Below are 26,067 nucleotides of genomic sequence, written 5' to 3'. Positions count from 1 at the left end.
CACTACAAAAACACACATTGTTTAATCTGCAGACATATGTACATAGCTGTCCTTGGCTCTTTTTCAGACAGCCCTTTTGTTTTAATGAATTGCTATATCTTGACATCTGCCTGTATCTCTCTTCCCCTACTCTGCTGAGTTCCGCTTCTTAATAGTGAATAAATGGGACTGCAAACCCTTTCACTGCCAAAGGAAGACATCAGTAAAGTTAAAGGGGATTATTGGGATTGTAATATTGATGACTCATCCTTAGGATAGGCTATCAGTAACAGATCAGTAGGAGTCTGACACCTCGGACCCCCACAATTTAGCTGGTTGAAACAGGGGGAGTGCTGTAGCCTCTTTGTTGAATACCAAGTACCGTACATTCCTTGTATTTTCAGTTTAGCGCTTTTTCACTCTGTTGCCAACAGGCCATATGAGAAATTAATGTGACACCAGTGGCCTGTGAAGCAGAAAAGGTGCTCACTGGACTACCATAGCGTATAAAACAATATGAATGTCAATTAATGTCTCACCCCTGAGAACTGCTCCTTTGTTGGAGTAGAGTTCTCCTGACTCCCATCTTGTGGGCTCTATAACCAGAGTGGTGGCCTCACATCTGCAATTCTCTCCATTCACACCCTGGGAAGTTAATGGTCTGTACATGTCAGTGAGGTCATAGTTCTCAATAGGCATTGTGTAGACTTTCTGTACGAGTACAGTATTTCAGCTAGCTAAAAATGCATATTCTCATGCTTTCATACCTGCAATTACAGTGTAAGGCTGGGTTCACACTACCGTAGGTGTCCAGCAGCAAGTGTCTGTAGCTAATGTCCATGCAAGATTTTAGCAACAGACACTAGCTGTGTCCATTTACCCTTTCCATTATTTTAAATAGGATATTATGTTGTGTCATTTAGTGTCAGTGTGTGTCCTTAAGTCTCCGTTTACAATCATGTCCGATAATTCAAGCGGACAGCAAAATCCTACATTGGTGAAATTAACAAACAAAACCACCGCTATTGCTGTGACACTAACCCACACTTGGATCCCTCCAACACGAAAATTGATGGTATGGTGTGGTATATGGGTACAAAGATAGTGGGGCCATTCTTCATCAATGGAAACCTCAATACCACTGGATATCTGAAATTGCTACATGATGATGTGTTTCCCTCTTTATGCACTGAAGCAGGCATGTTCCCTGACTTTTTCCAGCAAGATCGTGTACCACCACATTATGGGAGTCAGGTCCAAACATTCCTAGAACAGTTTCCTGGAAAGTGGATTGGTCGTCGTGGGCCAGTTGAATGGCTACCAAGGTCTCCTGATTTGACCCCCTTAGACTTTTATCTTTGGGGTTATCTAAAGGGGTTGTCTATGCTGTGAAAATACGAGATGTGCAGCATCTGAAACAACGGATACTGGAAACCTGTGCTAACATTTCTTCTGCGGTGTTGCTATCAGAGTGTCAAGAGTGGGAGAAGAGGTTGCATTGACAATCCAACTCAATGGGCAGAACTTAGAACACATTTTATAAGTGGTCAGAAATTTGTAAATAACTCATTAAAGAATAAAGTTACGTTAAAACCAAGCACACCATTGTTTTTTTTTTGTGAAATTCTCAACAAGTTTGATGTGTCACATGACCCTCTTCCCATTGAAAAAACTAAAGTTGGATCCAAAATGGCCGATTTCAAAATGGCCGTCATGGTCACCACCCATCTTGAAAGGTTTTCCCCCTCCCATATGCTAATGTGCCACAAACAGGAAGTTGATATCAGCAACCATTCCCATTTTATTTAGGTGTATCCATATAAATGGCCCATCCAGTAATCAAAAGATGATATCAATGAATCAATTGCTGAAGTCTTCTGGTGTTCGGCGTACTTTCTATATTTAGTGTTATATTTAGATTTAAATTTGAAACTAAAAAAAGAGGAAAAACAGAATTCATACCAAGACTCATAACAAGCTGCCGCATAATTCACAAAAGTGCAAGTACATTTTAACTGATTCTAAATACATTTTTTTGTGTAATAGTTTTTGTTTGAATGTAGCCCAAAGAAATCTTGCGGGGTCAAAATGCTATTTGAGCATTATAATATATATAATTTCTGCAAACTGTCTAAATTGAACGGGAAATGTTTCTTGAAGATCTCAGTAGGTTAAATATTTGTGGACACAGCAGTTAATGCTAGAGAGCAATGAGCAACATGATCAAATTAAAAGCAGGGTCAAACAGAGGACACAAAGTTATAAAATAAAGCATTAGGATAAAGGAGCAAATATCAGTGAAGAGTTCTGCCAATCCGCCTGCAATATTTAAGGAATTATAAGGGCAAAGTGACTGCAATATCTAGAATGGGAATGAGTTATTAAAGGCAAAGTTACATTATGTTTGTAAGTGCTATATAAATTATGTGACCCGCACAAAACTACATCTAGGTACTAATAAAGGTCAATTATATTTTGGTGAGCCTCATACTTTTTTTTCTCTTTTTAACCTTTTAGGCTAGAAAACCAGTCTAGAGGATCCTTCACGAACACACTCTTCTTAGAACAAAGGCCCTGTTTCTTTAAAGGGGCTCTATCAGCAAAACCTAAAAAAGAATGATCTACTTACGCATCGAGCACACTGGGCGGGCATTCAGGGTGTGTCTTCTACTTCATCCACGCCTCCTCTTCCTCCGATGTCCTCGGGTCCCGTCTTCCTCCGGCGCTCGCTAACTGACATTGATAAAAAAAAATGGCCTGGGCGCATGCGCAGTAGCCGTAGTAGAAGCCGCATGCTACTGCGCATGCACCCAAGCCATTTTTTTTTATCATTGTAAGCTCGTGAGCGCCGGAGGAGGACGGGACCCGAGGACATCGGAGGAAGAGGAGGCGTGAATGAAGAAGACGGCGCACCCTGAATGCCCGCCTAGCATGCACGATGCGTAAGTAGAGCACATTCTTTTTTAGGGTATTACTTTAAAACGGGGGGGGGGGGGGTAGTTTAATATAACTTTTACGGTGCCTGAATAGCCTTGATTTTGCTGATAGAGCCCCTTTAATCCCCAAAAGACCAGCTATTTTTACATTGGGAAATTAATTCCCCCTGCACACTTTTAGGACATACCAGTGTCAGTTGCCTATATAGGTTTGTGTTGGGTTGGACAATATTTGTTGCCCAGTGTGGCTGGGACATTTTGCAGCAGTCACATTGCAGTGAATTGTAAGGGTATGTTGACACGGAGGAAAAGGTCACGGAAACCTTTTCCGACGTGCGAACATTCTGTTGCGGAATCCCGCTCCTGTGTAGACCCGAATGAATGGGCCTACACCGAGTGTGTCTTGATCCAGCTGATACATCCGTGGCAAGATAGGGCATGTCGCTTCTTTTTTCTGCTACTTGCTAGCGGAAAAAAAAGCGAGAGACTCCCATTGAAGTCAATGGGAGCCATTTTGGCATGCGGATTTTGAGGCGGATTCTGCATCAAAATCCGCTGCTAATAAACTCTGTGAACATACCCTAAGCTGGTTTAAACATCATATAATCCTTTCCTTGTGCAAACATCACTTGCAAGGCAAGTAAAGATGGGTTCATAAAGAGTGTACAAAAAATAGGAGTGGTAAAAGTTTACTTTTCTCAATTAACAACATTAAGTGAATAAACAAAAATGAAATCTATATCTAATTAATATTGGTAACTAACCACAATTTGTTGGGGAGTCTTAGATGTGATAAGATATGGCCCCTACAAGTATTCATTATTGAGTCAAGTTCCTTCAAAAACTGTCTGTAAGTGTACCTAGAAGAATTGATGCTGCTTCAAAGACAATGGGTGGTCACACCGAATATTAATGTTTTAGATCTTGATTTTTTCATTCACTTTACATTTTGTTAATAATTGATAATAAACTATGAACAATTCTTACTTTGCAGTATTGTTTCACATTGGCATAAACGTTTGCACAGTACAGTATATGTGACGCTAGGTTCACACCTGCGTTCAGGGTCTCCGTTCTATGGTTTCCGTCTTCTGCATGCCAGAAGACGGGAACCATAGACCGGGTCCTGCCGTGAGCGGCGGCGAGCGTTTTAGGCTCTCCGCCGCGAAACCGGATTTTTTTATCCGGACACAGAGTACTGCATGTCCGACTCTGTGTCCGGATTATAAAACCCAGTTTCGCGGCGGAGAGCGCAAAACGCTCACCGCCGCTCACGGCCGGACAGCTTTCTCACCCATTCAAATGAATGGGTGAGAGAGACTCCTGCAGGTTTCCGTCTCCTGCCTCTGTTTTAGGCAGGAAACGGAAACCTCAAGTACGGAGAGGGCAATGCAGATGTGAACGAGCCCTGACATGTATGATATAACTGTATGTAGAAAATGACATATGTACCTCTTTCACACTGAGGTCCAGTGAATCCATAAACACAAGCACATCTGTTGGGCCCGATACAACGTCCTCCATTCTGACAACCGTTTTCACATACAGCTTTAAGAGAAAAAAAAAAAAAAGGAAAACAATGTGTGATTCATTTTGCACAATGACATTTGCAATAAACAAAGCATTCAACAGATGCTGTTAGGGAAAGTCGAATTCTGCAAAAATTACTTTCTAAGGCAAAGGCCCCAAGTAGCAAACCACAGCCGAAAAACGCTGCGGAGAAGACTGCGGTAGAAATGCATTGCGTTTTTTTTCTGAGCCGTTTTCACAGAAAGTCCAGAGAGTTTATACGCATATGAAAGACGCCAGTGTTCCGTGGGTACAATTGACTTGCTGCGATTTACTAAAGCCCAAATGGAAGCATTTCACGGCAAATTTTCAGCAATGTGTGGATGGGATTAACAAGAATGCCATCCACTTAGCAGGTACTGTATCTTCAGTATTTTGTAACACTATGTATTCTCAAAGTGGTGTCCTGGCCTAAAGGAAAATTTTAAGTCTGAGTATGAACAAAATTTAGAACGTAATAATAAGAAGAATAAGAAAGAAAGAAATTTTACATTATTGTTACATCTATGGACATTTCAAGTATTCTAGATATACTTGTTACATCACTTTACTGCTATCCGGTGAACGTCTAGCCTTTCTACCATCAGTCTAAAAAATTTAAATATTGGTGTTGGTTGTGGCTGCAGTCCTACAACACGGGTAGCATGGTGGCTCAGTGGTTAGCATTACAGCATTGCAGTGCTCAAGTCCTAGCTTGAATCTGACCATAGACAACATCTGCAAGGAGTTTGTATGTTCTTCCTGGTTTCCTCTCCCACTCCAAAGATATTCTGGAATGTAGATTGTGAGTCCTTATATGGGACAGTGATTGACAATGTCTGTAAAGTACTGTGGAAAACGATGGAGTTATATACAGTATGTAAGCATAATAATGATGGGGCAAAACTTATCACTCATCACTTTATATTACGGTCTTGGTCAAATATTCATCATCTTGACTTGGTATGTTGTGAACAGTCTGGCCAACAGATTATTAGAGATGGCGAACTGACTCATACCAAGCCAGATTCAACCAACATATTCTAAATTGTTCTTTCTTTTTTTTTTTAAATGAAACCGAACAAATGGAGATTTCTCTTGGGCGAACTCAATGGCAGCTGCATTATACTCTGGGGTCTCATCAGACCCGAGAGTATAATAGTTGAAGGCCCATTCATACTCACCTCCTTTTACCTCTTTTGGGCCTCCACCATCACAGGCCTCATCAGTGACCCTGGGCCCATGGAATCATAGGAGAGTTTCAGACATTGAGAAAGAGGAGACAGAGAGCCAGAAAGAGCCCCAAAAGAGGAAATGGAAGGTCAGTATGAATGTTTTTTTCATTTTTTTACACCTCCCCTGGGCCTTCACCTATTATACTTTGAGGTCTGAAGAGACCCCAGAGTATAATAATATTACTTTCACTTCGACATAACTAGATAGATAGGAGATAGATAGATAGATAGGAGATAGATAGATAGATAGATAGATAGATAGATAGATAGATAGGTTTCTAGGAGCCCTAAGAGTGTTCTACACTATGTTTTAAAGAGGACGTTTCACCATTTTGCCCACAGGCAGTTCTATATACTGCCGGAAAGCAGACAGTGCGCTGAGTTCAGCGCACAGTCGGCTTCCCCGATCTGGGCCCGGTGTGAAGAGCTTACGGTCCGGTACCGTAGCTCTTCTATGGTCAGAACGGCGTTTCTGACAGTTAGCCAGAGACGTCCTTCTTCACAGCACAGCCAATCGCGCTATGTGCTGTGAGAGCCGGGAGGAACGCCCCCTCCCTCTGCTCGCAGTACTCGTCCATAGACGAGCATTATCAGGGAGGGAGGGGGGAGTTCCTCCCGGCTCTTACAGCACAGCGCGATTGGCTGTGCTGTGAAGAAGGACGTCTCTGGCTGTTAGAAACGCCTTTCTGACCATAGAAGAGCTACGGTACCGGACCGTAAGCTCTTCACACTGGGCACAGATCGGGAAAGCCGACAGTGCGCTGAACTCAGCGTACTGTCTGCTTTCTGGCAGTATATAGAACTGCCTGTGGGCAAAATGGTGAAAGGTCCTCTTTAAGCCATTTTAGGCTGAGGCATCACATTACGGAAACACAGCTTTTCCCCCCCCAGATTTTGCTGTGTTCTTTTAAGCCAAACCCAGGAGTGAATAAAAATGATGGTAAATATAATGAAAGTTCTTTTATGCCTCCTTTCAGCGACACTCCTGACTTTGGCTCAAAAAATTGCAGCAAAATCTGCAATAAAAAAATTCAGCAATTCTGTAATGTGGGGCTTCAACCTTAAGATGGCTTTGAAGTGACTTAGACCTGAGTCCTTTGGACCTAAAATGAAACAAATCCTGAGAGGCTTGTCTAATCATTAGGTTATATACAGTATGGCAGTACCTAAGTGGTTAAAAGTGCCTAACGTAGAATATATATTTATCATTTTCCATCACTTCTAAAAACAGATGTTACCCTTTTGGCACTGGGCAGTCTTGGAATCAGTGCCAGGTTAGACACATTAGATGAATACAGCGGCTAGTGAATTAGTGAAATAGAAGTTTCACATGCATAAACTAGATTGTAATATAGTATGCATAGGCAGCATGAGTTATTGATGTCTATGGGAGAGTTCTCATACTCTGTGACCTTTACAGAAATCATTATGAAGGTTGGGGGGAGGGGAGGGAACTTGGATCCCATAATAGAGGAGTCATCTTTTATTGTAATCTGGCCTGTGACAGTAACAAATTAACCACTTATGCTTTTGATTGCATCAGAAACACAGCAGCAAAAACCATGACATTTTACAGTCCCTGCAAAGTGGATGTGATTCTAGAAAAACCGTTGCCTTTTTGGAAATTGCAGCATGTCAATTATACCTGCAGAAATGTCAGCATTTCTGCTACGGATTTTCTTGCAGCGTTTTTTTTTTTTTGCTGCGGTACGCTACGTGGGGCCTTAGCCTTAAAGTGAACAGGAAATTAAGTGCAGGTTCCCGCCCAATGCATAAACTTCAGGAATTTCAAATATAGACAAAGACATGGAAAATTATTGAGTCAAACTAAAGGTCAATGATTTTTGGAATGATACAATCCATAACCGAAATTGCCCTCCAGATAAAGGTAAAAGTCCAGTTTCTAACAATTTACACCCACTATTATTGTAATGCTGTTACTGTAGTAAATTTCTGTGTATACATTATTGGAAAATTTCTCTAAAAATATTTGAAACATGTGAAGCACAAAAAAGCTCTGCAGAAAATTGTTACATCATAAGACATATGCAAAAATATAGTATATTAAAATGCTTGATATCTCTCTAAAGTAATACAGAATAATACAATATTAATCAAATCAACAAAGCAGCTAAAATAAAATATAATTATATGATAAAATAGAGTTCACTGATGATTTATAAAGTGCTCTGTGAAATCAGCATTACAACTACACATGTGTAAGACTTATCACATAGCCACCATGTCAAACAACACTAGGAATTGTACTGATCTCTCTAAATGTGGGAAATGAAACATTTTGAGAGTTTCTGGCCATGGGAAATTGGTATGGAAATGTTCCCAGCCCTTCCCGTCTCTGGTCATGAGAATCTACAGTCTTTCCTATTATTTTGTGGTAGTTTTTAACAAATGGTTTCCTTTCTATAAGGATTCCAGGCTTGACAACACCCCAGATAAATGCCAAGATGAACCTAGCAAAGTGCTGTGAAAGAGACAGACTTGGATAGCATGGTCGCATGAGGATGTAGACTAATTGGATGTTGGATGAAACTGGCTGGCATCCAGAGCCACTAGGACCAGGTTCAGTCCCCCACAGACTCATATGTCTAGCCAAGGGCAGGCTGTAAAATTATTTAGGCATGAACGCTCATTTAATTATGCTACACAAAAATGTCATTTATTGAAGCTCTTGTGCTATGGAAATGTGAGCTATACATAATAGTTGTGTGGAATGTGCAGTGATACAAGGGGCTAGGACAGGTGCACATGAGGTAGACATTTCTTACCACATATAGTTATATTGCCAGGTGCTTACATTCTGCACAATACTTCATTAATAATGAATACATTTAGATATTTGCCTTTCAGGAAAACATCCCTGAACTGTGTGTGAACTGAACTACATTACTGTGCAATGGACCATTGTGGTTTCACTGAGGTTAACTGAGGAAAGTTGTTATGCAAGCAACATGTTTTGTTGTGTTCTCTCGCTTATTTCTTATCCACATGAACCCCCCAGCAATGAGGAAAAAGGGGGCCCTTGCCAGTTAACTATTTGTTTGCATTACATGTCTTATTTTGCAAGCTGGTATTATCCCCATAGTGGCCCCTGCACACAGTATTATCCCCAATAGTGGCCCCTGCACACAGTATTATCCCCCATAGTAGCCCCTACACACAGTATTATCCCCCATAGTGGCCCCTGCACACAGTATTATGCCCCATAGTGGCTCCTGCACACAGTATTATCCCCCATAGTAGCCTACCCACAGCATTATGCCCCATAATGAACACCCATAAACAATTATTATACTCTGGGGTCTTTTCAGGCCCCAGAGTATAATAATCGGAGAACCAGGGGGAGAAAAACATAAAAAAAAATCTGTTACTCACCTATCTCCCGTCTCCTACGCTGTCGGCCTCCAAAGTAGTTGCTCTTCAATGACGTCAGACGTCACATGACCTGGGACGCAGGCCCGGTTCATGTGACGTCGGACGACTAGGTCAAAGCCTGTACGGATCGTGGAGAGGTAAGTAACAGTGTTTTTTATGTTTCTTACCTCTCCCGGTCCGCCAATCATTATACTTGAGGGTCTGAAAAGACCACCGAGTATAATGATAGCAGCGGTAGTGGCTGTCACCAGGCCCCTAATGTCCCGGGCCCTGTGGCAGCTGCCTCCGCTGCTATGGCAGTAGTTACGCCACTGGGTAGGTTCTATGCCTAAGGGACTTGTACCTATTTGTGACTGTCATCATGACAAGACATAACTTGTACTGGAACAGTCAGACATTGCTCCCTGTTGAAATAAAGTTTCTTTCAAGTTTACATATCTGCCTCCACACTGTGCAGTGCTTAAGTGGGGTCCTGTATTAGGGTGAAGGGCCACATGCAGAACTGACCCTCTTATATGCTGTTGCCAAACAACTCTGACAGTGGCTTAACTCTTGTGAAGACAAAGTATCAGGCATGTTGAAATCCAATATACCCAAAACTTCTTTCTGCTTGAGAGACTTTGGGGGACTCACAGGTTACCTCATACCTATTAGATTAGCAGCAAAATAATACATTTTTCCCAGGTTTAACCTTTTGTGGGAAAAACGGAGGTGTCATCAGCCACAAAAATATCATGCCACTTCAAGGCGCTCATCTGGTACCCACAATGAAAGCACTATATTGGGCTACCGTAAAACATAACTTTTAATATCTATAAATAAAACATGGTGTACCCCAAGGCTCAGTGCTGTGTCCACTGTTATTTAACTTATTTATTAATGAATGAATATAGAAGATGGGATTAATAGCACTGTCTCTATTTTTGCAGATGAAACCAAGCTATGTAGTACTGTACAGTCTATGGAGGATGTAGATAGGTTACAAGCAGACATAAACAGACTAAATATTTTAGCACCCACATGGCAAATGAGGTTCAATGTGGATAAATGTAAAAATTAGGTTACGGGTCCATTCACATGGAGGAAAATGGTGAGGAATTTGGTTTGGAATTTCAGCACTGAAAATAAAGCCTCCCATTGACTTCAATGGGTTCCTTTTTCTGCTAGCATGCTCCAGAAAAAGGAACCCATTGAAGTTAAAGGGAGACTTTTTTTCAGTGCTGAAATTCCAAACCAATTTTCCTCCGTGTGAGTGGACCCTTAATGTGGATAAATGTCAAGTTATGCATGTGGGTAGAAATAATCTGAAGGTAATTTATGTACTGGGAGAGTCACTGGTAGAGAAGGACCAGGGAGTACTTGTAGATCCTAAGTTAAATTACAGTATCCAATGTCAATCAGCAGGATCCTGTCATGTATTAAAAGGAGTATGGACTCACGGGACAGGGATGTAATATTTCCACTTTATAAGTCATTGGTGTAGCCTGGAATATCTGAAATATGCAGTTCAGTTCTGCGTACCAGTTCATAGAAAGGTTAGAAATGTCCTAGAGTTGAAAAAGGTCCAATGTAAGGTCAAAAAACCGATAAGGAGCATGGAATAGCTTAGAGAGATTAACAGAGTTAAATTTGTTTAGTCTTGGGAAGAGCCGTTTAAGGAGAGACGTGATAAACTTTTATAAAAACATAAATTGACCATACAAGAAATATGGTGAATTTAAAATTCACTCATAAGACAAGGAGGCACTCCTTTCATCTGGAGAATCTTTACTATAAGGACTGAATCTGTGGAATAGCCTACCCTTGGAGCTGGTCACAGCCGACTGCTACAAAAAAGGATTAGATGTCATTTTATATCAAAATCCTATTGATGCTTGTGGAAATATTTACAATGATTATTTCCTTCATTTGACCCTTCATGTCATGCCCTTTCCCATCCCTTAGTTATACTTGATGGACATATGTCATTTTTCAACCATATTACTTATGTAACTATGTAACCTAATATGTATGGGTAGTATAACAATGCGTAAAACATGAATGAATATACAAAGAACCTAGCACTAGAAACTTTTCACTTGAATCTATGTTATAAAGTATAATAGTAGATAATAAGGAAAACTGTGGACTCTATGAATATAGAGCTTTTGAAGAGAAGACTGAAACCAATGTAAATAATACATACGTTGTCCGCAGTGGGTCCCAGTATATCCCTTCTGACAGGCGCATGAGTCCTCATTGCAGGTTCCGCCATTCATGCAGCGCACATTGCAGTTCATAACTAGGTAAAATAAGAACAGTATTATATAGTGGCATTAGTGGAATAGGTTAGGAGTGAACAAGCAACAAATGTCAGTGTCTTTTACATTTACATGTAACATGAAGACATAACTGTAAACATTATGCTGGTAGGATCTCTTTCTACTCTATGAAAATTATAGCCGGACAGTAAAAAAGATTTATGAGGTTGTCTGGTTTAGGAAACCCTATCAGAACATTCTTAGGTAAAAGAGATGTTCATCTCCATCAGGAACTTCATACTTCAACTTCATTGCTCACATCTGGGCAACATTGTTTTGCCACAGATTTGTAATAATAACCGTGGACACCTCTTCAGAGAAGGTGCTGCTATCCCACCTTTCCTTAGGAGAGGTCATGAAATAAAAATGAGTGGGTATAATATCTGGGATTTGAAGTCCCAGATGGCTTACCACTTGTCCCGCAATGACCCTGAAATGTTTTGCTTGTTAAAAAACTTTTCCCCAATCACCACTGGTTCTTATCCCAGTTAAAAAACTAAATACTGTACTCAGAAGGACCTGTCTGACATCACGTGACTGAGTAGGTGTGCCTTTGCTTGCAAGAAGAAAAGTTGTATCCCATGCAATGGAGGAAGATGGTGTAAGGTACTATGGTGGGGAGAGATGTGGGATGGAAGATACTGGGGAGGGAGAGAGGTGGGATGTAAGATACTAGGGGGGAGAGATGTGGACTGCAGGGTGGACTGTGTGTGGGGGAGGGGAAGATGTGGGGTGCATTGGGTGTAATGTGTAGGGGAGAGAAGTGGGATGCAGGATGGATTGTGATGGGGAGATGGTAGTGCAGGGTGGACTGTGTGTGTGGGGGGAGGGAGTGGTGAGGTGCAGGGTGGACTGTGTTGGGGGAGATGTGGGGTGCAGGGTGGACTGTGGAGGGGAGACATGGGGTGTAGGGTGAACTGTGTGTATGGGAGGAAATGTGGGGTGCATGGGTGTACAGGGGGGAGAGATGTGGGGTGCATGGGTTTTCTGTGGGGGGAAGAGATATGGGGTGCTTGGATGTACTGTGGGGGAGAAATGTTATACTTATATGTGTTTGTATATTTTGTGTACGGTATGTAAACCCTCAAATGTAAAGCACCATGGAATTAATGGTGCTATATAAATAAGCAATAATAATAATAATATACACGTTTTCTTTTCCGCAGCATTTTTCATTGCGACTTTACAGTCTTCCTCTGTGGACTTTCTGCCCCTAATATACCTACAGTATAGAGAAAACGCCAACATTTCTGTAGGTATAATTGGCATGTTGCAATTGTTCGAAAAAAAGCAGCTTTTCCGCTGCAGATTTTTTTTTTTTGCAGTATATGGATCGGATTAATTAGAATCCCATCCACTTTGCAGGTACTGTAAAATGCAATGTTTTTTTCAGTGGCTTTTCCACCACGGCAAAAAAACGATGTGTTTTCGCAACCTAAAATTCAAATGTTTTATTAGACCTTATGTTATAGTAGCCCTAAAAGGTTTTCTTTTCTCTGGAGAGCCCAGCACATCCATGCATTACACAGGTAGCTCATGAATTTTAGGGATGACATTGTAATGCTCTGTTTCCACTTTGTAACATGTTATAAATGATTTATTATTGTATTTTTATTGCTATTTTTGTCACAATATACTATCTTACATAAGGCATATGTCAGTCCACTTGATGTAAACTGCTGATTTTAGATGGACATGTTAGTTTTCTGAGGGCCAGAGAGGCAGCACACGGGGTAAAGACATCTGATTTCCATTATCGTGTCAGTTACCTAAGAAGCTATACCATTAATCCACAATCCCAGAAATTCTCTGGGAGAGCTGTAAAGATTTTTTGTGGCCCCCAGCAGAGGATATGCTCTTGGGTGCACATAATGCTTCTATTCACAGGCTGTGTATTTGCCATTCCTGAAGCTTTACCCCAAAGAGTCCAGGGAATTCAAGATGCCATGCCAATAAGAGGAGCAGTTAAAGGACACATGTGTCTCCCAGCAGTATCTGCCATATGACTACCTGGGTGCACAGATGCTTCACATATGCATGTCTCTTCACAGATAATAAATTGTAAATTTCAGGGTTTCTTGTTCTGTTAGACCTATGTCTAACTCCATTATTGTATTATTTTTCTTGTCACTAGTTCCTGTTTTCTCTACTCTGTATTGTCCTTTTCTAAAACCTTTCTATACTGGACCTCTTATAAGAACACCAGGGCACAAAAGAACTGGGTATTAATTTCATTAATGCCTAGCATATGTTACTATACATGTCACCTGAATGTTAACAGCCAGTATACCAATGTAATGGTTTACAATTTAAAGGGATTTTATTATTAAAATCACATTTTTTTCTCAATCACACATAGGAATAGCCTTAAGAAAGGCTATCCTTCTCCTACCTTTAGATGTCTTCTCCACGCTGCCGTTCGGTAGAAAGCCCGGTTTTTGTCTGTATGCAAATGAGTTCTCTCGCAGCACTGGGGCAGTTGCCAGTGCTCAAACAGCTCTAAGGGCGTCCGCAATGCTGCGAGAGAAATCTCCAGCGACGCCTCTTTCTTCTTCAGGAATGGCCTCTCTGCGCGTCTTCTTCTGGAGCTGGATTCAAACTTCTACGCATGCGCAGTCGGCTCTGCCTGAGACTCAACGGCAGAGCTGACTGCGCATGCGTAGAAGTTTGAATCCAGCTGCGAAAGAAGACGCACAGAGAGGCCGTTCCTGAAGAAGATGGAGTCAGCCCTGGAGATTTCTCTCGCAGCATTGGGGACGCCCTCAGTGTTGCGAGAGAACTAATATGCATACAGACAAAAAATGGGATTTCTACCGAACGGCAGCGTGGAGAAGACATCTAAAGATAGGAGAAGGATAGCCTTTCTTAAGGCTATTCCTATGTGTGATTGAGCTAAAATGTGATTTTAATGATAGAATCCCTTTAATGATAATTTATACAAATGAAATGTATAATAACATTGCAATTGCTAAGGACACGTTGAGCCAGGGTTTTATACTGACTGCCACATTGGAGTCGGGAAGGAATTATTTCCCACTGAAATGGGGCAATTGGCATAAGCCTCATGGTTTTTTGTTTTTTTTTTGCCTTTTTCTGGATCAACACTGTAGGGATTGTAGGGTTATAGGTTGGACTTGATGGACTGATGTCTTTATCCAACCTCATCTACTATGTAACTATGTAACTGCTTGCAGTTCTTCAGCAAAAAGTGCAGTGTAAACCCATCCTATATGGGTAAATTCATAGATAGAGGGATATTCTGACAATATAGTGTTATGTCTTATGAAATGAGGGTGATTGAATGCAATCTGATGGCCATCCATTTACATAGACATCAATGGTTAAAAGAATATGGATCCCTTTCTGTCCCTTTTTTAGGACAGACACAAAAGTATGGTATACTCATCCTTAGCATCCATGTGTTCCATCTGCATTAATTCGGTGTGCTAAATAGATGTAAAAAACCTGATCTGAATGGAGCCTTACAATTAATTTTTGGGACGGAGAAGAGGCAACCTGGTGAAAAGAAATCTATAACATATGAAACAGACAGAATCTTATATTGGAGGTAGAGTCCCAGCACCATAATACCCAAAACATCTTGTTTGGACCCTCGGTTTATAATAGATGAGGACAAAATGTGAAGAAGTGGAGAACTTCACAACTAGGAACTCCCAGGGTCAATTGTCAGTGGAAAAAGCACAGAAGGTCTGTAAGGATAAAAAAAAAAGATCCCTGGGGTTTCAGAACAGGTTGTTGCTTCAGCTGCAGCTCAATACTTTCTCTAGGACTAAAATAATCTCTTTCTTTTTATATGTTCCAAAAAATACATATATATTAAAAAAAGTTGGATGGTGTAGGTGGAAACATTCTGAGACAAACATTTCTTGAATCATTGTGAATAAATCCAGGCAATGCGCTGCTTTAACCCATCTCATGCCAACCGCAGATAAATACAATAGTAGAAAGAGCTGAAAGTTACTATAAGTAAATTGAATGGATTTAGATTTTTCTGTTGTAAGTCTTTAAACTCTTTTGTTCACTTACACCTATGGTATTATTTATCGACTACTGCAGAGGGAATAAATCTGCCCACATTTATCAATTGATTTGCACATTTTTTTATGGTGCATTTTGTGACAATTTATAAAGTTCTGAATGAAATTTATCTAGCTCTTTATCATTTTTGTGCAAGTTGTATTTTGAAGAACAAATTGTAAATTGTTCCTATTTTACACCACTTACACCAGTTTTAGAAAAAAAAAAATGTGGTTGTTGCTTAGGGCCAACCACAATCTGGTAGATTTCCTATCATTTATGCCAGCGAGACAGCTGACAGCTATAGTAGATATGATTTTCTGGTCATAGACTGCTAGAGGTTGTGCCAAATTTAGATTGAGGTGCACACTCATCAATCTCACTCTCTTTGATGTAGACTGGGGCATAAAACACCAATCTAAGTAAATCTGCCCCAGTGTATTATCTGCTGTTGGACACATTTATTAAGGAGAAATAAAGCTTGCCAGTGCATACCCTGCACCAGATAAGCTGTCTCACTAAGATATATATAGAGGGCTCCTGGAGCCCTGATGATTAGATTTGCAGAGCGACCGGCTAGAAGTCTTATTCTTTTTGCCTACCTCCTGATAGTCCAACTCTTAGTCACATGACCAACTCCACTCTATCCTGTGTACATACACCAAGAGTAGAGTTAAGTTGGTGATGTCACAGAGAGCCAAAGCAACAGCAGGGAGGGGTTGGGCACAGGATCCCCCCCACTGTACTCTGCAAACTATGAAGTGGGGTGATGGATGACTACATATTAGTAAGCATATCCACTGTTGGCAATGCATTGTTACTCTTCATTCTTCCCGTAATAACCGTTTTAACTATTTGCGGAAGAAATGTTCTCTATGCATGTAAGTAAAAGTGAATAAAAAAGCAGTGTCGCTTGATATTTGGCTAGGATTTGGACAGATCTATGAAAAAATACACACATCATTAAAGAGGACCTTTCACCATTTTTCCCAAAGGCAGTGTTATATACTGCCGGAAAGCTGACAGTGTGCTGAATTCAGCGCACTGTCGGCTTTCCCGATCTGTGCCCGGTGTGAACAGCTTACGGTCCCGGTACCGTAGCTCTTCTATGGTCAGAAGGGCGTTTCTGACTGTTAGCCAGAGACGTCCTTCTGTCTCGCGGCGCCTATCGCGCTGTAGAGTGTGAGCGGGGAGGAACTCCCCTCTCCCTCTGCTCACACAGCTCGTCCATAGACGAGTATTATCAGGGAGGGAGGGGGCGTTCCTCCCCGCTCACACTCTACAGCGCGATAGGCGCCGCGAGGCAGAAGGACGTCTCTGGCTAACAGTCAGAAACGCCCTTCTGACCATAGAAGAGCTACGGTACCGGGACCGTAAGCTCTTCACACCGGGCACAGATCGGGAAAGCCGACAGTGCGCTGAATTCAGCGCACTGTCAGCTTTCCGGCAGTATATAACACTGCCTTTGGGAAAAATGGTGAAAGGTCCTCTTTAACAAGTTACATTAGTACATAGATAATGGTGTAAAGAAAAGTGACATCGTAAGAATAAGGCCTCACGTTGTGAAAAGGCAATACAGGAAAGACTGCGATGGAAATGCATTCTTCTTCCTGAAGCGCTTTTTATAGAAAGTGAAACTTTCTGCTTACATTATACCTACAGGGAAACCGCCAACATTTCCGCAGGTATAATTGACATGCTGCTATTTTTTTCTGCAATATGTGGAATCTCTAGAATCGCATCTACTTTGCAGGGACTGTAAAACTCCGTGGTTTATGCCCTGGCCTAAAAGTGTGATGTATGTTGTGTGTATTTGTCAAAAAAGGGAACTGGTCATAAATGTGTTACAACATATATCAATAAAGTAGTCAACCTTTAATTTGGCAAAAACTGATCAAAAAGTGACAAGACTTTTGATAAATAAGGGCCTTTGACAAATATAGGTTTATGTAGTATGTTTAATCTCTATTTTCTAACATTGAGATGTGTCAGATCGATTTCTGATTTTTAATAGAGATGAGCGAACACTAAAATGTTCGAGGTTCGAAATTCGATTCGAACAGCCGCTCACTGTTTGAGTGTTTGAACGGGTTTCGAACCCCATTATAGTCTATGGGGAACATATACTCGTTAAGGGGGAAACCCAAATCCGTGTCTGGAGGGTCACCAAGTCCACTATGACACCCCAGGAAATGATACCAACACCCTGGAATGACACTGGGACAGCAGGGGAAGCATGTCTGGGGGCATAAAAGTCACTTTATTTCATGGAAATCCCTGTCAGTTTGCGATTTTCGCAAGCTAACTTTTCCCCATAGAAATGCATTGGCCAGTGCTGATTGGCCAGAGTAAGGAACTCGACCAATCAGCGCTGGCTCTGTTGGAGGAGGCGGAGTCTAAGATCGCTTCACACCAGTCTCCATTCAGGTCCGACCTTAGACTCCGCTTCCTCCGGCAGAGCCAGCGCTGATTGGCCGAAGGCTGGCCAATGCATTCCTATGCGAATGCAGAGACTTAGCAGTGCTGAGCCAGTTCTGCTCAACTACACATCTGATGTAGCAGAGCCGAGGGTGCACTAGGACCACTGTGCAAACTCAGTTCACGCTAATAGAATGCATTGGCCAGCGCTGATTGGCCAATGCATTCTATTAGCCCGATGAAGTAGAGCTGAATGTGTGTGCTAAGCATGCACCATGGGAAAAAGTTTATCTCACAAAAATCACAATTACACACCCGATAGAGCCCCAAAAAGTTATTTTTAATAACATTCCCACATAAATAAAGGTTCTCCCTAGCTATCCCTGCCTGTACAGCTATCCCTGTCTCATAGTCACAAAGTTCACATTCTCATATGACCCGGATTTGAAATCCACTATTCGTTTAAAATGGAGGTCACCTGATTTCGGCAGCCAATGACTTTTTCCAATTTTTTTCAATGCCCCCGGTGTCGTAGTTCCTGTCCCACCTCCCCTGCGCTGTTATTGGTGCAAAAAAGGCGCCAGGGAAGGTGGGAGGGGAATCGAATTTTGGCGCACTTTACCACGCGGTGTTCGATTCGATTCGAACATGGCGAACACCCTGATATCCGATCGAACATGTGTTCGATAGAACACTGTTCGCTCATCTCTAATGATTAATTTATATATTTAAGTTATAATTTAAGTGGAATTGTAGTGGTTGGCTTCTAAATATAGACTAAATTAGTCACATGATTTTGGTATGTTGGCGCACATCTGAAGAACAAATTGATAACGGAGACTTTCTTTCAATAAGGTTTAGCACAAAATACTTTTTACTGTATACTTTATTCTATACATAGAGCTGGAGAGTAATACATTTTGGTACACTTTATTATTGTTAGGATCATTTCATTTGACATTTTCACTACAATAATGTGTGCTTATTCAAAGCATTCCTTTTTCTCTTCTTGGCCAAAAATATGGGAAATATGCAAATCTGTTTTCCAGGATGTAATTAGGAAAACAATGCCTCTGTTTGCAGCCCTCTAGGGGTAGCCCCCTTAAACATATGCATGACTTTTTCAACAAGCCTTATGCTATGATGCAAGGTTTAGCCAAATTTAGTAAATCTATTACAAAAGGAACAGAATCCCAGCTCTGGACAGCGCTGTTTCGATCTGTTAGATCTCATCAGCACAGCGTAGTAAAAACTGGTTTGGCAGAGATGTCCAAAAATAGACAGAGATCCCAAATGCATCTATAGGAACATTGTCCTCCTTATAGTGCAAACAAAGGCAAGAAGATCACTATGACTGTAGTTGTGATCTTGATCAGGCCTCCTTGTGAACAGTATAACAAGTAATGCCTGTGCCTAGGTTCTGGAGCCTTTCAAGACCTCTCCATTACATAGATAGGCACCAGGCACCAATTTTATAAATGAAAGGGGCTCTTGCTACAGATTTTGCAATGGTTCCAGAAGTTTTACTTTATACCCTTGAGTAAAATAACTGCCTGACTATGGAAAATGCTCTATTGCTAAAACCACATATATGTCTGATAAAGATCTTCCCAAATCCTAGATGGCCATTATATGATAAACAGCTGCTCAATGATGGCACAAAGGGAGCTGCTGAGACTGCAAAGATTGAAAAGAACAGCCTGAGGGACAAATGGCTGCATCACATTCAGTTTGGTTTCCTACTGTTAGACCTTCAGATGAAGGCTGTACAAAATGCTGCATATACTCGTAGGTACCGTTAATAACATAATGCACAGATAATTACACATCATCTTATACAAGCATGCATAAAGACTATCACAGAATAACACATATACAACCATATATAAATATCATACATATTACCAATTGGAAAATGTATGTCTTACATTGAGTTCACACCAGCGCTTGCACTACTTTCAGAGATTCCGTTCCCCTCTCCGCATGAAAAATGTGGAGAGAAAAGCACTGCAAGCAGTGATTTTCTCTCCGCCTTTTTCGCCCTTTTTGGGCGGAGCTGAGCGGAAGCCACACAGACTCATTAGAGTCTATGGGGTCCATAGGTTTCCTAAGGTAATTGCTTTTTTTTTATGCGGATTAGGTTTCCATTCGGAGGGTCCCCAAACAGTACCCCCAAACAGAAACCTAAAGATGTGAACCTAGCCATATACTAAACACAATGCCCCTCATAATTAAATTAGGGGTGAGAACAGTAAAATCTAGCTAGCTGTCAATCCAGTATATCTCTTTGAAGTGTCAACAATTATTATACATAAAATATTCCCTTCTCCAGGCCACAGATCTTTGCCCAAACACTGGAAGCTAGATGATGCTTTTAGATTGAAGCGATGCAGAAAACTAATAAAAGTTGACATATATTCCTTTGTGGCTAATTTATTTCATATGCAGAAACAAGGTTATTACTATAACCCTACCTCTGAGTCCTTTTCATTCTCTAAACAATGTTAGTAACCCAATACCAGGTTGCTATGTTCTTACATAAATACTGAGTTACTATGGCTGTACGTGGCAAAACTCTCTGGAACACCTACTGAAATTATTGAATGCTAGGGTACAGATTGTTACTGCCCACTCTTTTTTACTCAAGTCATAACTATTATTTTTCTTATACCATTTAACAAGAGCCTGCTTAACTTTAGGTTAGAATAGTAGACACCATATATTAAAGCTTGCATATTGGAGAGAACAATTCTTCAAAAGGCGGGCCATGCCGGACTTTCCCACTAGAATCACTAGAAGAGGGGATACATGTCTGATTTCTAGAGGTGCAACTGGTGGAACCTCCAACAATCACAAAAATGATAATCTCTGAGATCCCTGGGAGAATAAAGTAGTAGTGGTCATATGTGGTGCCATGCCTTCTCACCTTGATCCATCAGCCAGATATTCTGTAAGTTCTCCTTGTACATCACATTATTTCACCCATTCTAGCTGCGTTTTTTGGTGTGGAGAAATATTCCTCCATTTAAGTTAATTAGGAGAACAAGAACTCCACTGTCAAAACTGCAAGCATTTTGTAATATTTTATATTTTTCTTAAAGAGGGCCTTACATGTCCTATAAAATAGGGCATGTTTTATACCATTACATTACTGCAGATTTGTTGGTATCTTCCCCAATGTAGCAATAATAGTGCTGTTACTTTCAGCTACTGATAAGACTATAACCATGTGTTATAATGTAACAAGAAATACCAAAACAACTTTTACAGCTAATTCCAGTACACCAAGGGTTTCTAGTCCAGTCTGGTCAATCCTTCACTAGTTTTATACAAGTATCCTCCTAAATAGATGTCCAAAGATTGAAAAATGCAGTTTCAAGATGAAGGACTAACTATTTAGCCTTTGTGTAGAGTAAGTTCTTCCAGACTAAGAAGTTAGTGATTTCTACCGATATCCAAGAAATACAAATTAGCTAAATCCCTCCTGCTTTGCTTTCTAACATTCCTGATAGTACATGGGGGAGCGTTTTCTCTGAATTCTGCCTAAAGGCACGCTTTCTGTTTCCTGGAGGCTTCTATTGCCATATGCCAAAAGAAACATTCATTTAATTAGTGCAGCCTGGAGATTGGCCTGAGACTCCCAGACTAAAGGCAGGTTTCAATAAACAAGATTCAATTTTCAGCCTTGAGATACTGTTAAAAAAAGCATTTTGTTCTCAAGGGAAGAAAATATCTGAAAATGAAGTTATTGCAGAGGACAGCAATGGCATTTATGAAAATGACTGAATTATTTGACTATTTAAGTGAAATCTGTCATCTGTTTATAATAATCTTTTTTTCTGCAGGGTGTAAAGTAGAGCAGTTTCCTGTTTCACATCGTATACACACTGATAAACCATTTTTGCCTGCAGTTGAAAGCTAGACTCTTTTAAAGGGAAACCCCAATACACGTGCCATTTTACATAAAACCAGGTTACTCAATGAAATTATTCAATAGTGAGCCTTCAGTCTCCTTAATGGATAAATTCTAAAAGCCTTATTCACATGTGCTGGGTTCTTTGAAGCCTGTTGAAGGGACTTATTTACGTGACAGTGACTGATGACCATGTAAGGCCAGCCCTCACAGGACTGGTTAAGGCTATAGCCCCACGTAGAGGGCAGCAGCAAAAAATCACTGCAGGAAAAGCTGCACCAGCAACGCATCAGTTTTCCCCACAGTTTTACAGAACGTCCACAGAGGTCTCCTCTGCAGACTTTCTACTTCCTTTATAACTATAGGGAAACTGTCAGCCTTACTGTACATTTAATTGACGTGTGATTTCCTAAACCACAGCAATTTTTCGGCATTTTTTTGCCTCTAGACTTAAGATAGACACATGAGTAGACTGACAGACAGTCACAGTGTTAAAGACAACAGTGTAACTGCTGCTCCAAAAAGAGCTGTCACAGACATTTTTTTACTGTAGGCCTGAGGCTACATGCACATGACAGTGCAGGATGATGGACAAAAAAACGTAACAGTTTTGCTAGAATCCCATCTACTTTACAGTGACTGTGAATGCAATGGTTTTTGCTGCTGTGTTTATGACACGGCCAAACTGCAGCATTACACCTTGTTGGGCCCCGGCCCTAAGTGGTTAACTCATTATTATCACAGGCAGGACTACAGTGATGGTTTTGGAAATGTGTGGATGGGATTCGCTAGAATCCCATTTACTTCACAGGAACTGTAAAATGCAACATGATCTGTATTTTGACGGTTCATTACAATGCACTGTCGAAATAACCTCCATAGCCCCCATTCACTTGAATTTAATGCTGTCATGTGATGTAGATAAAAGAAACAGATATTATTCACTATTGTGTGAATATAGCTTAAGTTTGATAAGCAGAGTCAAATAAATACAGTATATGGCTGTGTCTAGCAACAGTTCTGGACATTAGAATAGATATGATAGAAAAGAATGATTCTCTTAACATAGTAGACATTCATTCATTTTCTTAGTTGTACTGTACTTTGTATTTCGGGAGGATTATGTAAAAGCTATGGTAAAGTGCGGTTTACTAATGTGTGTAGTTTGTTTATCCTCTAAGAAGTTCTAAGTGCTAAAGAAGATTCTGGCATTAGGCGTCATATAATATAACAAGTAATTCAGTGTCAATTCATGTAATTGCTTCTAATCAGTGAGGTATCTGGTTACTACATTATTAATTGGAACCATTAAAGAACAGAGGAAACTTCTTATTTTCTTCATTGAAATGCAATTAATGTAAATGCTTAGATCATCTGTATCCTTTTAGAAGAAAATAAACATATGAAGCAATATATGATGATAATTTTCTGCAATAAACTTACTAATCATTGAATAATCATTGAATATTATGTACATTTCCTTATTAAGATTGTCTCAAGGAACATTGATCAGGCGTTCTGACCTTGCCATGCACTCTACAATTTATTAAGCTAAAGCTTCCTATGAATGCTGATGAATGTCATAATAGCCTCATATTTATAGTGGCAGTGATGGTTTCAGAACCCCTGTGTACAAGCCTCTGGCCGCATTGTACGCCACCAGACAATTGTCATTCTTATTGGCACTGTTAGGGTTAACTTTTGTGCACTGTGATTGACAGCTTATCAAGTCTGGGGCAGATGCTGGACTTCCTTAAACTAGCCATCAGACCACACTTGGTTGCTGCCTATTGTGTCCCTGACCTTGCTAAATGTTTGTTCTTGCTCTTGTTTTGTATTACTGACCTCTGCTATTTGGCTTTTGACTTCTCTTTTGGATTACAATTTGGTACTGTTTGAGTCTCTGGTTTGACCTTGGTTTGCTGACTCCTCTTCTGTGTTGTTTTGTCTTGTCCTGTTTTGTGTAAGACAGAAAAGGGACTCTAGCCCAGTTGTCTTCTACCGCCTAGGGTAGCTGAGGCAAGTAGGTAGGGGCAGGGGCTGGGTCGAGTTTAGAACTCACTGTCTCTCTCATTCCCTTCCTATCAGGTCTCAGCAGCAGCCACTGGGGAACTGCTCAAAAGGTATTTCCCTAACATTATGGCTGAAATATTTAGAGTAATAAATTATGCATGCTAGCTTTGCATATATGTTTGGAATGAAGTAAAAACATTTCAAATAAAAGAAAATGACTTACATAAGTCTATATACAGTATAAACAATTCTACAACAGTATATTCTTATTTCACTCACCTGCACCAGCTCCGCATGTTGGAGAAAGTTGTCCATTAGAGCATGTACACATGTTTGGCCGTGAGCAAAATCCATCTCCACATGAGTTCCGGCAAATTGCTGAACAGAAACAAAGGACAATGAATCTTTCCAATCTTGAATTTCTTAGTTGCTTTTGTTATAACTTATGAAAGGGTGTAGATATAAGTGGGAGGGCACTACAGTAACTTCAGAGTGGGACCTAAGTTTTCTTATAGGAAGAACATCAAAACCTTGGCGGTCACCCTTAATACTTGATGCCCCTGTACATCGCCTATCTCTCTAGACCGCCAGCATTGTAGAGACCTAAAGCATATGGCCTCACGTTGTAGCAGATATGCTGTTATATAAATGTTATCACTTCATTTTCATTTCATACACTAAGGCTACAGGAATATCTTTGACTATGTCACTGCAGATAACTCAGTATCACTACTCTTCATGTCAGACACACAGGAATTTAAGAAGCCCAGACATGATGCTTTGTTTTCAAGATCCTCAAGAGTTACTGCTTATGTTGTTCTTGTGATGTGAAGGGGTCAACAATAGGTTTCCTTCCTTCGCACGCAATGGTTTCTGCTGAAAAATTGCAACTTTTGTTCACTTTACTGCCCTGATGAAAGTAAATGTATTAACCTAAGCCAGGAAATGGTTGTGAGTTATCAATGAAACCTACACTAGTCCCCAACTGGCATAGGGTTCACTTCTGGCAAAGGGGTTTTCCACAATGGGCCTGAATTAAAATCTAGCCTCTTTATAAATTCTGGGATATTAAAATAATGGGATACTGAGTAAAGTAAACTAATATATACTACAAAAAATATGTCTTAATGTTGAAAGGGTTCTCCACATAATGAAACACAGCTGAAAATGAATAGTTGAATAGCTGTCTGCTGTGGGTTGGTCATACATACACCTACGATAGTTCACACCATACAACCATCAAGTAAAGTTGATCAGAACCAAAATTTGTTGTGTTGCTATTTTCTGCTATCTGTCTACCATGATCTGTTGTGTATGGGACTGTGTAGACTAATAGACTTATGGGCGATATTTGTATTGTGGGCATGTGTTTGTACAACTCACAAAGTTTTCAGCACTTCATTAGCATTTAATGACTTTCATCTGCTAATTTTTAAATTACATTTAGCCATTTATATATTCCAAGACATCTTCCAAGACTTTGTGTACTTCTTATAGTTATGGAGCTCTTTGGAGGATACAGTTTAGATTAGCAACTGTATGTTAATAGCACAGACAAAACCTACTATTCCATTTTTATGCTAATCATATTCTTTTGTGAATTCTTAAAGGCTTCATGAAAAAAAATAATGCTGCATAACCCCCACCATTCTTGAGCAATAGGTGTTTTTAGTTTTGGTGCCTGCTACACTATTTAGACTCTGTATTGTCAGTTGGGTGTTGTCAGGCAGGATTAGGTGAAGGGTGTGATTCTGTGTTCTCATACACTGAAAAACAAAAGGGTAACAATGTTTTAAACTTTTGACTTTCAGTCTCCATATCTCACCATCCACTACAGCTTCAAATGTGAGACTACCATCATTTTATAGACAATCATCTTGGCTATCTCATATATAAATTTTACTTACACCTGTTTAGCATATGATTCGTTATGTAGATTCTTGTCATGTAACTGCATTGTTACTGTTTTGCTTCTGGTGGTGGAAAAATCTTTTTCTTCTTGTATACTACAAATGAAATCCTGTCCTCACATTCTGTAACAGCTCAGTGTGTTATTAGGTTGATTGCCAAGCTAGAAAGTCACTGGTTCAGATCGAGGATCAGCCATGAAGAGGATTTCTCATAAAAGAGAAATAACATCAACCAGCTCTTTGATAGAGAGTTCTCGTTCAAGAAAATTGCCAAAAGTCAGTGCCAAAATATGAAATGAAGTCCATCCATCCTTGACTTCAAAAGTCAAGAGGTGAACGTTCAGGCATAATGGAGTCAACTCATCACAAGGTCTATCAGTTCTG

At 40.4% G+C, this 26,067-nt stretch overlaps 1 protein-coding gene across 1 annotated transcript in view; it reads right to left on the bottom strand.

Annotated features, from left to right (window-relative positions):
• Positions 1-26,067, bottom strand: part of LOC142215467 (fibrillin-2-like) — a 116,922-nt gene that overhangs the window by 63,308 nt on the left and 27,547 nt on the right. The window contains exons 4-6 of the mRNA XM_075283698.1: positions 24,053-24,151; positions 11,277-11,372; positions 4,368-4,463 (exon numbers count right to left, since the gene is read on the bottom strand). Coding sequence (XP_075139799.1) covers positions 4,368-4,463; positions 11,277-11,372; positions 24,053-24,151 — 291 coding nt within the window. The remainder of the gene's footprint in view (positions 1-4,367; positions 4,464-11,276; positions 11,373-24,052; positions 24,152-26,067) is intronic.

This window comes from Leptodactylus fuscus, chromosome 1, assembly GCF_031893055.1.
Source record: "Leptodactylus fuscus isolate aLepFus1 chromosome 1, aLepFus1.hap2, whole genome shotgun sequence".
NCBI lineage: Eukaryota > Metazoa > Chordata > Amphibia > Anura > Leptodactylidae > Leptodactylus > Leptodactylus fuscus.
This window is presented reverse-complemented; position numbering and strand designations above follow the sequence as displayed.